Source organism: Mixophyes fleayi, chromosome 4, assembly GCF_038048845.1.
Source record: "Mixophyes fleayi isolate aMixFle1 chromosome 4, aMixFle1.hap1, whole genome shotgun sequence".
Classification (NCBI taxonomy): Eukaryota; Metazoa; Chordata; class Amphibia; order Anura; family Limnodynastidae; genus Mixophyes; species Mixophyes fleayi.
The window spans coordinates 316,772,693-316,787,432 of record NC_134405.1 but is presented as its reverse complement, the minus strand read 5'-3'; the positions used below and the strand labels follow the sequence as shown (position 1 = coordinate 316,787,432).

General features: G+C 45.0%; 1 protein-coding gene across 1 annotated transcript in view; it reads left to right on the top strand.

Annotated features, from left to right (window-relative positions):
• GEMIN5 (gem nuclear organelle associated protein 5) overlaps positions 1-14,740 on the top strand; it is a 67,459-nt gene that overhangs the window by 16,732 nt on the left and 35,987 nt on the right. Inside the window, exons 6-12 of the mRNA XM_075210127.1 lie at positions 227-346; positions 881-1,013; positions 1,772-1,934; positions 3,141-3,353; positions 4,155-4,240; positions 4,990-5,072; positions 6,931-7,067. Coding sequence (XP_075066228.1) covers positions 227-346; positions 881-1,013; positions 1,772-1,934; positions 3,141-3,353; positions 4,155-4,240; positions 4,990-5,072; positions 6,931-7,067 — 935 coding nt within the window. The remainder of the gene's footprint in view (positions 1-226; positions 347-880; positions 1,014-1,771; positions 1,935-3,140; positions 3,354-4,154; positions 4,241-4,989; positions 5,073-6,930; positions 7,068-14,740) is intronic.

Genomic DNA, 14,740 nt, shown 5'->3' with positions numbered 1-14,740 from the left:
TAATATATTTGCTGCCTTCTCGTGAATATTTATTCAGCATTCAAAAGGGTTGCCTCCGCGGGTGAAAGGTATCCTTCGAATCTCTTAGTCCCTTTATTCCACATGATAAAAAAGAATTTGAAATGTATTGGTGCATTATTGATTAAGAAAACATAAAGCTCATCACATCTGTGGGCTCTCTTCTCTCTTTGCTTGTTCTGATATCGAGTCTGTTGCTTTTCATCAGGAGCGGAATTGAACGCAACCAATGGCGATCTCCTGCCTGAGACTGAGAACAAGAGCTGCTACCTGGCCTCGGGCAGTAAAGATCAAACCATCCGTGTCTGGAGCTCCTCCACAGGCAAAGGTGGGAGCGCTGGGGGTTTGTTGTACTCTTGTTATACAAGCCAGGCATGCACAATGCTTCATGCTATTAATATTCATGTACAGAAGTTATTATTTGTAGTTGAATGCAGTTATATTGCAGTCTCACATGAATATATTCCATATACAGGGATAAAGTAAATGATGATAATATTAGCTGTATTCCAAAAGGTAAACATATACTTTAGAAAAGAGAAAAAGATATATATATATATAATATATATAAGATATATATATAACGAGTGACGTGGACACAGTAAAAGCTCCATTTTAGGACTAGTAAGATTTGGCCATAGGTAATTTTTAGGAGGTCCTCTCGAGTCAGCAGGTTCTGGCCAACACCAAAATCTTTACTGCTCCCCCTTCCCCCCTGAAATTTTTTTTTGTTGCCCTTTCTGTGACTATAGGTGCAATACTTTATTAGGGACACACTGGCTCCTAAATTCTACATAGTATTGTCCACTTGTGATTTGATGCATTCCGGCTTAACGTAAATGATTCTACATTGTATTTTTAGGCATTATGACCCTGAAGCTACCCTACCTGAAGCGGCGTGGAGGGGCCGCTGATCCAACAATGAAGGAACGTATATGGTTGACACTGCACTGGCCTCATGGCCGGCCAACTGAGTTATTGTCCAGCTGCTTTGGGTTAGTGTTAAAATTCTTTTGTAAAATATAAATATATAGATATAGATATATAATATTATTTTTTTTATATTTTTTTTTTAAGGTGTGTTTCTCTAGGGTACAATCATCTTATTGTTACCAGTCTTGCATGTCCAAGTTTGCCAATTAGATTATTTGTATGTTCACAGCAGCACAAATGATTTCAGGAAATGAGTGTACTAATCTTGTGGCAAGGCATGACCTGTCCATTTGTGTGAGGACAGGGCTGCATGTGACTTTCAGTATCATGACGTAAGGAGGTGAAGGGAAACAAGCCGGAAGCCACAGGCTACCAGCTCATGTAAGGAGCAGGATTTCCTAAGAGCACAGAGCAGCGATGTTGAGGCTACTGTCAAACTAATATGGGAAAATTAATTCGTACATCCAACTTGATTCACTTGTGGGCAGCACAGTGGCTCAGTGGTTAGCACTTCTGCCTCACATCGCTGTGGTCATGAGTTCAATTCCTGAGTTTGTGTGGGTTTCCTCCAGGAGCTCTGGTTTGCTCCCACACCCCAAAAACATACTGGGAGGTTAACTGGTGATGATGATGTGCTTACACACGACACACAATGTGCTTACTGATTCCAAAGGCTTATGAAGGTTTAATAAATAGCCCAGAAGCAAACTGTTTTCTTCACTATTAAATAAAGATAAAAAGTCTCTACTGTGCGGTACCATTGAGATGATATATTAAGTGATTGAAATCTGTGTGATTATTTTTTGCATTGTCTCTGCAGGGGGGAGGTGCTCCTGTGGGATCTAACCAGATCTGGGAAACAGAAATGGAGCCTCCTGGGCTCCTCGGAAGGACAGAACCACTCTCGGATTGTGTTTAACCTTTGTTCCCTTGTCACGGAGGAAGGGACGGAGTTGCTCCTGACTACGTCTATGGATCGGGATGTGAGTACTGGGCAGACACTAATATATAAAATATGAGCTAAAGAAGTGCATTGTACAGGTTATAAAGAATGTATCTTGTGGGATGATCTTCTTGTTTGGCTGATCGCACAATGCCAAATCAGCCACTCTTTAAAGGTCACATTAACGCAGTGATCAGACTGAACTACCGGATCCACCATGGCCCGTGTATTCATCATCATCATCATTTTATTTATATAGCGCCAACATATTCCGTAGCGCTTTACAATTAGGGACACACATGTAAACTAATACACAAACTAGGTAAAACAGACAAAGAGGTGAGAAATCCGCTGCTCCCAAGCGTATTCTGGTTTACTGATATTTGCACACACAGGCCAATTCTGTCATTGACCAAAAACATTTACTAGTATGTCCAATCAGTCCCTTCATACTCTGATAGGACAGGATGGTCATTCTACCTATACAGATAAACTGAGCAACCAATTTTCAACTGGTCTCACCAGCTTCAGATTTAGTGCTCCAGTCACTAAAGTGCCCATTGGCACAACCTGTACATTCCTAGAGGCATATTCAATTAGGGTTCTGATTCGCGGTAACGCGCGTTACCGCGAAAAGTGCGCGTTATTGCCGGTATTACGGGACCGCAATAACGCAGATTTTCGTACGCAACCCTATGGGCTGCGAACGAAAGTCCACGTTATTGCAGTAACGTGGATTAAGTTCGCAGCCCGTTCCGGCACGAACCGGAACCCTAATTAAATATGCCCCTTAGACTCCCAGCTGAGTAATACCAGTTACACTTTAAGGGGCATATTCAGTTAGCTTTCCGGTTCGCGGGATCGCGCCGGAACGGGCCGCGAAGTCAATCCACGGTACTGCAATAACGTGGATTTTCGTTCGCAGCCCATAGGGTTGCGTACGAAAATCTGTGTTAATGCGGTACCGTTTTAACGACAATACTGCGCAGGATTCGCGGTAACGCGCGTTACCGCGAACCGGAAAGCTAATTGAATATGCCCCTAAGATGGTTAATCAATAGACAAGCCTCTTCTGTCACACGTTGACACTGTTTTATACTGTACCTAACCATCTATACCTAGATATACATTTATTTGGTGTAAGTTCCATTTTCTATGTATAGGATGATGGTCTACAGTGCTGAAGTTACCTCTCTCGTGTCTAGTTGTCGGTGTAATGTATTTATGTTGTAATTGCTATGTGCAGGTGAAATGCTGGGACTTGGGCTCCCTGTCTTGCTGCTGGTCATTAAGTTCACTAGGTGGCTTTGTGTACAGCCTGGCCTTCTCTCCTGTGGCCGCCGGATGTCTGGCGGTCGGTGTGGGCGACAGCATGATCCGTGTGTGGAACACGCTCTCTGTCACAAATGCATATGACGTGAAGACACTGTGGCAGGGCATCAGGTCCAAAGTGACTGCGGTAAGGATGTCTTCAGCATGCTAAGAAGCAGGGGATGAAAACTGTCTGTGAATCCAAGTTTCTAAATGAAAATGTACAATATATGTTTCGGAATACATATATTTACTCCTAGAACCTGCCATGTTAGAAGACCAGTACATTAGAGTAAATGTTATTTTTTATAGAAGATGTCCATCCATATAGACTCCCCCCTCTCCCGGATATCAGAGCGGCAGGGGTCCCTAGCATTGAGTAGATACTTTCCCTCCCACTGGCCATCTAAGCACTAATTCTCCTGCCGATGGCAGGATGGAATTATAACTCCGCTCTTCTAACAGATCGTGGATTGTAATGTATCCTGCGCACTGATTGGTCGGTACGCTTGACACATTACAAGCCGCGATATGTCGTAAGAGCAGAATCTCAAAATACTTCTCCTGGGGATTCAACCATTGGACAGCCGCTGGTGGGAGGGGGAATGGGATGTCAGGAACGTATGCTGTTCTGGCATCTTAGGGGATAGGGGATGCACTTGTAAAGTTCCTCTTTGGAAAACCTCTTTTTTTTTTTTTTTTTTTTTAAACATTCACAAATATATAAACATTTAAGTGTTAAAATGGATTTGGTCTTGGTGGAGCATATTTCCTATGCATTCCTGTCTGTAAGGCTGTTGGCTACAGTAGAGCTCCCCATACAGCCCCATATTGAGGAAAGTATTTTGCATGTCCCTACTGTGGGGTTTTTGTTTCCCCCCTGTCTTTCCATTTTTAAATTGTAGGAAGAGATTCTTCCTCTCTTTCACTGGTGTTTTGCGATCTGTAGCTTTCCTGGCATCCTACCAAAGAGGGCTGCCTGGCGTTTGGAACTGATGACGGCAAAGTTGGGCTATATGATGTCTTTTCCAGCAAGTAAGTTACACAGGCAGATGTATGTATGATCTGTACTATTATAGTCCCATAACTGTGTCCGCCACAAGTCATGATACCATCATATAGCATGACGTATGTGGAAGGATGAGCTAGACTGCTGATCTCTGTACAGACCACTAGGTCATTTTGTCTCTATGTAACGTCATGCTATCTTTAAAAGATTTTCCTATGGGTACCTATAAGGGTTGTAACAATATGAGATTGCAAGAAAATAAGACTCAAAACTCATCTTGAGCTATTCCTCAATGGTTCATTGCACACTTTAGGGGAAATACATAGATAAGCATTAAGGCAGTATGCATTATATTCCCTGTTCACTATTAATTCACCATCGCCATCTGCTTCACGATTAGTTTCACGCCATGCATTTCATGGTGAACAGAAGACATAGGATACAGACAGTAACACCCATGTTAACAAGCTCTGAATAGTACTGTCCAACAGGGGCAAATAGAAAAAACAAACCATTCTTCCACTGGTCATAGATTAAACACTTGTATTGATATGTGAGCTGATTTAGGATAAGCATAGACCTACACTGTGTTACTGGTATTTATATATTTGTTTGTTAGAGGTATTGTATGCCTATGTGCAGTGTGTCCTTTTGTTTGAATTTCATTAATTACTGAGCCTACTTTTTGGTGAGAAATAAGGTTGTATGATGCCAGAAATCAGAGGGTCCGTGTTGCGTTCATCTAGTGACCTATTTGTTTTGTTTCCATCTGCAGACCCCCTCAGACTTCAAGCACCTACCATAAAAAGACTGTATATTCTATGTGCTGGGGCCCTCCGCTGCCTCCATTCTCATTTGGTGAGATTGTAGTGTTACTGATGTGTGTTCCGAGGTGATTCTGTGCCTATATACAGTATATGTAATGTATATGTAGCTTAGACTTTCTTTTAAGTCCCCTATACACATGATCTTTGTCATGGGACTCGTCATTTAGTTTATTATAATAAGCCTTTATTATGAAATTGCACCAATATTGCATAACTATAAAACTTAATAAAAATCTTTATTATAAAAAAAAATTTGCACTAATATGATTAAAAAAAAAAAAGGGAGACCCCATTTACTTTTTGAGGGACTGGTCATAATGAGGGCTTGTCTAAAAATGGAGAAGTTAAGTTCCCAACATGAGTGCTTGGCAGACTGCTTAATGACCGCAGTTTTCCAATTTGGCCACGCACGTGGATTATCAAATTGGGCAAATCCAGCAGTACCAAAAAATACTTCTTCCGGTGAATAGTATTTCTTGATGGCCAATGATTGAATGCTCGCTATAAGTTACGGCACATTTGTGCTATTAAATATTTATATGTGAAAGACAAGGTTGTCAGCTTCACAGATCTTAGTTACACAGCAGAATGTTTTTTGTAGCTACATAGATCTTAGAAGTGACTCCTTTCCACCACTGATGACTGATCTTGATCTTAAAGCCAATAACCCTGTACCAAGCTATACAATGAAAAAATAAGACATCAGAACTTAATACAATAATATTGTTAAGTAAGTTCATTATAGATGCCCTACTCTGTCGGTAAAACTGCTTTTTAGACAAAGAACTGTTTCTGCTAAAGGTTCCCTTGCTCCCTCTGAAATTTTAGACAGCTGTAAATGTTGACTCAGTGGTTAGCACTTCTGCCTCACAGCGCTGGGGTCGTGAGTTCGATTCCCATATAGGGCCCTATCTGTGTGGAGTTTGTAAGTTCTCCCGGTGCTTGCATGCGTTTACTCTGGGAGCTCCGGTTTCCTCCCACACTCCAAAAACATACTGGTTGGTTAATTTACTGCTGACAAAAGTAACCTGTGTGTGTGTGTGTGTGTGTGTGTGTGTGTGTGTGTGTTAGGGGATTTAGACTGTATGCGCCAATGGAGCAGGGACTTATGTGAACGACAAATATTCTCTATTCAGCGCTGCAGAATTGGTGGTGCTATATAAATAAATGGATGATGAGTTATATATAAATTTTATTCAACTTCCCTTTTGTCAATGATTTACAGTTGCCCACGCTACCCCCAGAGAAGTCCTGCAGGGGGAATCTTGTTCCCTCATAAAGGTAAAGCTTACCTGCTTCTAGTCAACAGAATAGCAAAGGAGCAGCTAGGACCATGATCACAATGCTGCAGGATTACTGTGATTACAATAACAGAGGAATGTGTGGCTGTTCTCCATCAGCGTGTCCTGCAGTATGGTGGGCATGCCCCTTCCCGCCTTCCTTTGGCTTAAAGGACTACTACACTTCAAAATTGAAATGTTCAGATATGAGCCACTGCGACTTGTTAAAAACTAAAGTATTACTTTCCCACTCCGTTACGGACAGCTGCAACTTCAGTGTCCATATGGGACTTGATGCAAGTCAGAAAGCTAAGAATCCAGTCATTTGAGTGGCTGTGACATCAATAGCCCCACCCCTGATGAATCAACCAATCAACACAGTGCATTTGTACAAAGCAAGCCTGTGAGTCCCTGTCTGGTTAGAACCACACCCCTCCCTATAATAGCATTTTGCTGCAGATGGAGTGAAAGAAATAAACTGACATCATTCATCCAATTACAGTATTATTATTTATTATCCTTTATAGCACACCAACTTACTAAACTGTGCCTTGTAGAAATCCATTCACATCATGTAACTATCCCCTAACTCTTGTGTGTTACTCCCAGGTCCAGAAGGGGAGCGGGCCCCATTCTCCCTGTATAGTTGTGGTGGGGAGGGGATAATCTACCAGCACAACGTCTGGAGACTGACTGCAGAAGCACAGGATATTAACAAGCTCATCCGGGATACAAATGACATTAAAGTAAGTCTGGTTCTGTATATACCTTTTTAGTTTTATATAATTAAACATCCTCATGGGTTCATAGACATCAGCATGTCAGCAGGCTTTTTGATACTATTTTGTATTATGGAGTCAGATGGACACTTATGGGAGCATATGGAGTACTTTATCAATACAGATCTGTACATCAAAACCCCAAAGAGGGACCATTTGGAAAGTGGAACAGGAATACCCTGGTGAATTAATAAGCTGCATTCTCATGGAGCTTGGTCCAGGGCAGTAATGGCTGCCTCCACTGTGACAGATAATCTTTTAAATGAACAGCACTGTTTGACAGTTAATTATTTTGAAAACTGCAAATGTTTCACTTGGCTTTTCTTGCTAAGTATATCCTGGGGATGCTGCTTATTGAAGTCTGTAGACAACATTTTAAATGTTCGTTAACCTAATTCTTTTTTACATTTATTTAAATGCACCTTTCCCAAAGTGTATGGTTTAATTGAAAACAAAGTTGTCACTTTAGGAACCATTGAACTTTATTTGTCACCTGCTATTTAGCGCATTTAGGAGTAGTATAACTGACTGAGATTCAGTGGCTGATCCAGGTGGGGGAGAGATTGGGCAATTTTTCACCCTAGCAGGGGCTTTCTGCCTGAGGCCACACAGCGCGTGCAGGTCCGTGCCGGCAAACGGAGATCAGAGTGGCCGGGCAGCATACACTCTGCTTGTCTAATGACACGGACCTGCACATAGTGCTAAACCCCCTCCCCCAAATAAAAATAAAGATTAACCCCTGCTGAGATTTCTATATTCCTGTCTGTGGCGTCTGAGCAGGTTCCTCTCGCAGGCAGGAATGGAAGGGCAGTTCAGTTCGATCTGTGCCTTTTATTATCTAGTTATTAATGTAATACAATTTGCATTATTGTAATTGTGGGTTGTTTATATGGCTTCTCTGTTTCCTGGCTTTCCCAGGACAATCCTTTTTGTTTTCCCATCATTTAATCTTCTGATGTGAGTCCTCTGTACAGCGCTGTGGAATTAGTAGTGCTATATTAATAGCTGATGATGAGCTAAAATGACAGGACAAGTTGGAACAGGATGCTATAACAGGTCCTTCTTTCTGCAGTAGGGTGAGACAGGCACTGGGTTATTTTTCACCCACTGCATAGGAGGGGACTCCTCCTTCCCCACTACCCTCTGTTTCCCCCCTTGTCCAGAGTCCTGTACAGGGCCTTGTGCGGCTTTATTTCTCTTTCATCCTATCTGGGGGACACTGCTACCATGGGGTTGTGAGAGTGGTGGTGGAGTTGGCACGTAACAGGTTAACTTTGTTAATGTATCAAAGCTGACAAACTCCTCTCTGCAACCCCTGTAGCTCCTCAGTTTAGATTAAGTGCCCAAGGGAGATGGGCTTACTTTTTTACTAGCAGAGATTTTACTTTACTTTTTTTATTCTTTTAAAAAATATTTTTTTTTCTACATCTTATCACAGGAGTGTGCTCTAGAGAGAGACTCCTATTAATGCAGCCGCACCACAGCTGTCTTTTTGTGAGAACCGAAGGCACTGACCGCGCCTGCAGTGTTTCAGTGCTGACAGGGCCTTGAGAAGCCGCTGTCACAGTAGCAGCTTCCGGACATACCGGGACTGCCATCAGAAGCAGAGAGCGCCGGTAATCGGAGCGATGGTGGGCACCATCTTGCTGAGACATACCAAGTTACTCCTTCAGAGAAAAGAAAAGCTGTGAAGTGGGAAGCAAGTCCACACAGGCCCAGATTAATGCACCACCACTACCAGAGCAACCGGAATCTCTGGCGCAATTGGTTGCCACACTGGTATAGCTGTTTACTCAGCCTGCAGAGCTACAGCGGTTTCTGCAATTATTCCCTCCTCTTTCGTTGTTGCCCCCCCCCCCCTTCCCATGGCAGTCAGGATACCAGTGATCATTGAGCCAGCAGAATTGGTACCGGCTGGTCCATCATCCTATCTCGCTAACCCAGGCAATCCTTCGGGAGAACCGGCTTGGTCCTCCTTCCCGGTCAGAGGCCTAGATCAGTTAAGCAGGTCATTGACCTGGAAGAATCACCTAGATATCGGGGCATTGACATTGTGGTATTGGCAGTGCGTCAAGCCCTGGACCTCATACATTTGAACAAATTATTCAAATTGGGGTCTTTTCAAGAAAATGAGAAGACACGCTACCAGATATCAAGGTATTGGCGACCTGCAAGTAGCAGTTCGTTAGACTTTAGCTATCCTGGATCTAGAAGAGACTAGAACATCAGGTCAGAGTCTCTTCAAAAAAGCTAGAAAACGTGCGATCTGCTTTCCTCCATCAGTGGAACTGAAGGAAACCGTGGAAGCATCCTGGAAACAGCCAGAGAGGAAATTTACAGTTCTGTGAAGGTATCTGGTTTTATATCCATCACATTAGGAGGATATCAACCGTTGGCAGCAGGTTCCAAGGGTTGAATCACTGGCGCTTAGCACGACACATCACACTCCCTATCCCAGGGATAGCACACCCTCTAGGATAATACTGACCGCAAAATAGAGGGTTTTTTATAGTCTATCTACACTGCGGCAGGTAAGTCCATTGAGACCTATGTTTACATCGGCTTGGGATCCCAGGGCTATGGGAACATGGTCTGACCAATTAGCAGTGGGTCTGCAAAATTCAGAATTGCTTCCCCTTGCCCTGCATCTCAAGGAGGCTTCGGGATACTTATATGTGACCACCCATAATGCAGCCTCCAATTCTTCATCCATTTCTGCACCGCATCGGCCAGGAGATCCTTATGGCTCAGGTCCTGGGATGCAGACATGGAATCAAAATAGTCTTTTGAATCACTTCCTTATTCAGGGGGAGTGTTATTCGGACCTGAACTGGACAGTATAATTTGCCACTCCACAGGAGGCAAAAGCAGCTTCCTCCCAGTAAATATTTCAAAACCTAGGGCACCGAGATTTGCTTCATTTCGGCAGTCCTTTCATGGCGACTCCGCTGGCCGGGGCCAGATACATAGACCGAGAACTTCGGCCTCTTGAGGACAATGGTATAGAGGTAGGCCTCCCTCCTCCATGAAATGTCCATCTCCTAAGCTTTTAGAAAAGCAGTCAGTTTGACGGTCTCCCTCCCCTCCTCGCGACTGTGGGAGTGGGTGGACGTCTGCTGCTATTCAGAGATCAGTGGGCAGTGTCCTCAGAAGACCGTTGAATTCGGGGACTCCTAACGAGAGGATACATGATAGATCTATCGGGCCCGGCTCCTCGTTGGTTCTTCACAACCAGGTTACCCCACGACCCTCAAAAGAAAGAGATGATGCTTGCAAGTGTTGCCTCTCTTCTTCCTGCCAAAGGGTCATCGGCCAAGTTCCGGAACACCATAAAAGGACAGGGGTTCTACTCCAATCTCTGTTTGGTCCCAAAGCCGGACGGCTTGTCTGGCCTGTGATAAACCTAAAGCAATAAAACTGGCTCCTACAGGCGGTCAGGTTTCGAGTGGAATCCCTCAGGTCAGACATCAATGGACTGGAAACAGATCAATTAATGGCGTCTATAGACATTAATGATATTTTCCTTCACATTCCTAACTGGAAGGCTCATCAGGCTCTTTTCAGATTTACAGTGGTACCGTCTTATTGCCAATTCCGAGCTCTCCCATTTGGCCTTTCGACAGCACCAAGGGTGTTTACAAAAATAATGGCAGCCTGTCTTCATTCCAGAGGAGTGCAAATAGTGCCCTATCTGGACGTCTGCTCATAAAAGTCTCCTCAGCTCTCCAGCTGAATCAGCAAAAGGTCCTCACTATCAGGACCCTGAAGACGCACGGATGGCTCATAAATCGAAGTTAAAATTGATTCCATGCCAGAAAATGACCTTTCTGGGATTATTTATGGGCACCAACAAACAAAAGGTTTTCCTTCCGGAGGACAAATCTCAATCTCTGAAGAACCGGATGTCGTGGGCTATGACCTGCCACAGACCGTCAGTCCACTTGTGCATGCGTCTATTAGGAAAGATGGTATTGACTTTCAAGACCATTCCTTATGCTCGGCTCGGCTGCACTCGCTTGGCTTACAATGGAATCTCTTGAGGAAGTGGTCAGGATCCCATCTGAAATTGGAGAGACCGCTGTTACAATTGTCACCAGAGGCAAAGACTTCACTCAAATGGTGACCAGTCCAGGACAATCTGACAGTGGGGAGGTCCTTTACCCCATGGTCCTGGAGCTTAGTAACCACAGACGCCAGCCTGACAGGATGGGGGGCTGTGGTACTTCAGTTACGGCTCCAGGATCTCTGGACCATTTGGGGTGCTTCGCTCCCCTTTAACATTCTGGAGCTAAAAGCCATGCTAATGGCCTTAGAGAGCGCCCAGGCGATACTTCACCGACACCCAGTCCGACAGTGCAACAGCATTGTCTTATGTCAACAGACGAGGGCACCAGGAGCGTGGGGAGCAATGACGGTGGCTGCTCAGATATTTACCTGGGCAGAGAATCACGTCTCTGCTATATAAGTAATCTTTATCCCAGGAATCCATAGCTGAAAAGCAGACTTTCTCACCCGGCATGCGATATTCCTGGGAGAATGCTCGCTCCATCTGGAGGTCTTTCAGTCTCTGGTCCTACAATGAGGCATTCCGGACTTGGATCTAATGGCATCGCGTCACAACAGGAAGGTGCCTCAGTTTTGCTTTCGAGAAAGAGACCTTTTGGCAGTGGCCATCGATGTAATGACGATGCCATGGAACTTCAGGTTGAATATCTGTTCCTCCCATTCCTATAATTCCCAGGGTTCGACGAGTGAAGCAAGGGGGAAGCCCAGTCTTTCTAGTGGCTCCAGCTTGGCCAGGGTCAGTGTAGTATGCAGAAGTTCTGGGGCTAGCGGTAGGTCAGGGGTGAAATGACCTTCTTCAGCTAAGACCATTCCATTCACACATCAGGAGTTGCCACGGCTCAATTTAACGGATGTGGAGGTCCAGAGGGTTTTCTCTGAGTAGTGAACAACCTCCTGCGGGCTAGAAAGCCAGTTTCGGCATGTATTTACCACAGCATCTGCCACACGGCTGCCTTTCGTATTCCACGGGTTCTGGCTTTTCTCCAGAATGGCTTGGAGACGGACCTTCGTCTAGGCTCTTTGAAAGTACATATATCGGCCCTTTTGGTGTATTTTCACCTGCGCCTGACAGACATGCCGGATGTCAGGACCTTCTTGCAAGGAGTCCTACATATCCAGCCTCCTTATGTTCCCTCAAAGGCTCCCTGGTATCTTATTCTAGTGCTAAATACACTAAGGGGGGGCGTGGCCTGGTGGAGCATGGAGTAGGCTGTGTGCATCGGAGCTCCCCAGCCTAAATATCTGGAGCAGATATCCTAGTGTGGGAAAAAAGGCACTAAACTTACCTGGTTCTGTGGCGGAACTTCTCCTGTTTCCTCCGGTCCAAGTTTGGGCTGTGTCGGCAGGTCGCGGAGACTGTGGTTGGCGCTGGTTTCCGGAGCTGTGCTGGAGCAGAATTCACGCGGTGAGGGAGGAAGGGGCTCTCTGTCTCCGGTGGTGTCTGGATCTTCTGGTCTGAGCTAATCGGGTGTCTTTTTGGTCGGTGAGGAGACTGCTCGGGGGTGAAGAGAAGGTGGCTGATTGCTGGAGTGTGGTGTTCCCGCCGGGGAGGGAGACGCGGCGCCATCTTGGTTATAACGGTTGGTGAAATAAGGCCTGACATACAGTCTAACAGCACTGGAGGGGCAGCTGACATAATATTAACCCCTATCTGCAACGGTGAGAATCCTGTTTCTGGAGCAGTAAGGGGAATATACTCTCAAGGCCCTTTCTCCCTGTCATTTCTCTGTGTATGGAAAATACTTTGTGCTGCTGTTGTTACCTGGTGGCACTTTCTCCTTGTCATCTCTCTGAGTGGGTACTTTGGCTGGACTGTGTGCAGTAGTTGGTTCTTCATTGGTCAAATTCTGGTTATAATACCAGTTGCTGCTGGATGCTCTGCTGTGGCCCCCTTTTATATCTAAAGCTTCATATATAACATCCAGGGGTGCACCGGTCAACACCTCTCAATAGAAGGGACCAGTATGGGTAAACATTCTGCGAACACCACTGCCGCGGGCAGATTGGAGAAATATGCCCGTTCTAATCCTGCCACGGCCTCGGGAGGAGCTGCTGCGTCTGAACTGCAGGCACCTCAGTCTTCCAAAGATACGGATTCACCTGCTGATTCTACTCTTCAGGAGGTCCTGAAAGCTATCACTGCTTCTGAAAAGAAGGTAATGGATAAAATTGGAGAGGTGCAGGTTGACCTATCGTTGATGCGGCAGGATTTTCAGAGGATTCGTGAGCGTGTGTCGGAGACAGAGGCCCGCATCTCCATACTAGAGGATACTACAGTTCCCTTGCCACAGAAAGTTGCTGGTTTGGAAGCTCAGATGGTGTCTGTTAAACAAAAAATGTCAGACATGGAGGGTCGCCTCAGACGCAGCAATGTTCGGCTGGTGGGTCTCCCTGAAAAGGCAGAGGGTGATGCTCCGGAGACGTTCTTGGAGAATTGGATGATCCAGACATTCGGCAAAGAGGAGTTCACGGCCCAGTTTGCGGTGGAGAGGGCGCATCGGATTCCGACTCGGAGGCCGCCTCCTGGTGCGCAGCCACGCACATTCATTGCTAAAATTCTACACTATAAAGATCGGGATGCTATTCTGCACCTGGCTCGGACCAAGGGCCCCTTAATATATCAAAACCAAAGAGTGGCTGTATTTCCTGACTTCTCGGTGGATGTACAAAAGAGCAGAGCTCAGTTTATACAGGTGAAGCGTCGTCTTTGTGAGATGCAGTTGCCGTATGCTATGCTTTTCCCGGCCAGATTACGTGTGGTTGCAGATGGAACTACCCTTTTCTTTGGATCGCCTTCAGAGGCGACTCACTGGCTGAATAGGAGAGCTCCTAGAGGTCCTCGTCCGGACTGAAGATGCTTCTGGTGACGTATCGACCTCTTGGACTGAAATGATGCTATTAAAATTCGAATGCCTCTGATAGTTATAATGTTTGAGAGATAAGCTCTGTTGATGTATATCATTTTGATTTATGTCTAGACATACTGAAATACTTTGATTAATATAGAAGTTACTGAATGTTTACGAAGGTGTCAATTATAAGGTGATATTTCTGGGGAAAAAAGCTTTGGATCTTATATTTGGTGCTAGTGGATCGGGTGGATGTGGGGTACTGGAGGAGTAGTAGGGTAAAGTTATGGGCTGGGGGGCTTCCCTTGCTTAAAGGGTCGCAATCTCCCTCTCCTTTTTATCAGTGTATGCTGGTGTTTCCATAAATACGTGGAGATAACTGTGTGCGTTGTTTGAGGAGATTTGGGATAGGGGTAATGGGATCCAGGTATGTCTAAGTTGGGGGTGGATGTACGGGGAGGGGGGTTGTTGGGATAGGGTAGGGAGGGGGAGGTTTGTTACAGTTCAATGCAGTGTCAGGTGTGATATTTTTTTTTTTTTTTCTCTATGCAAATACTTTCAGATGTTGAGATTGACTATTTTGGTATATACTAATGTGGTTCACTGGTGGCTGGGTGTCTGCCTGGGCTGGAGGGGGTTGATTTCTACGGGGACATGTCTTATATGTATACCCTGGTGTGATGGCGACTGGGAAGATGAATAGGGGCTCTATTAAAATCCTGACTT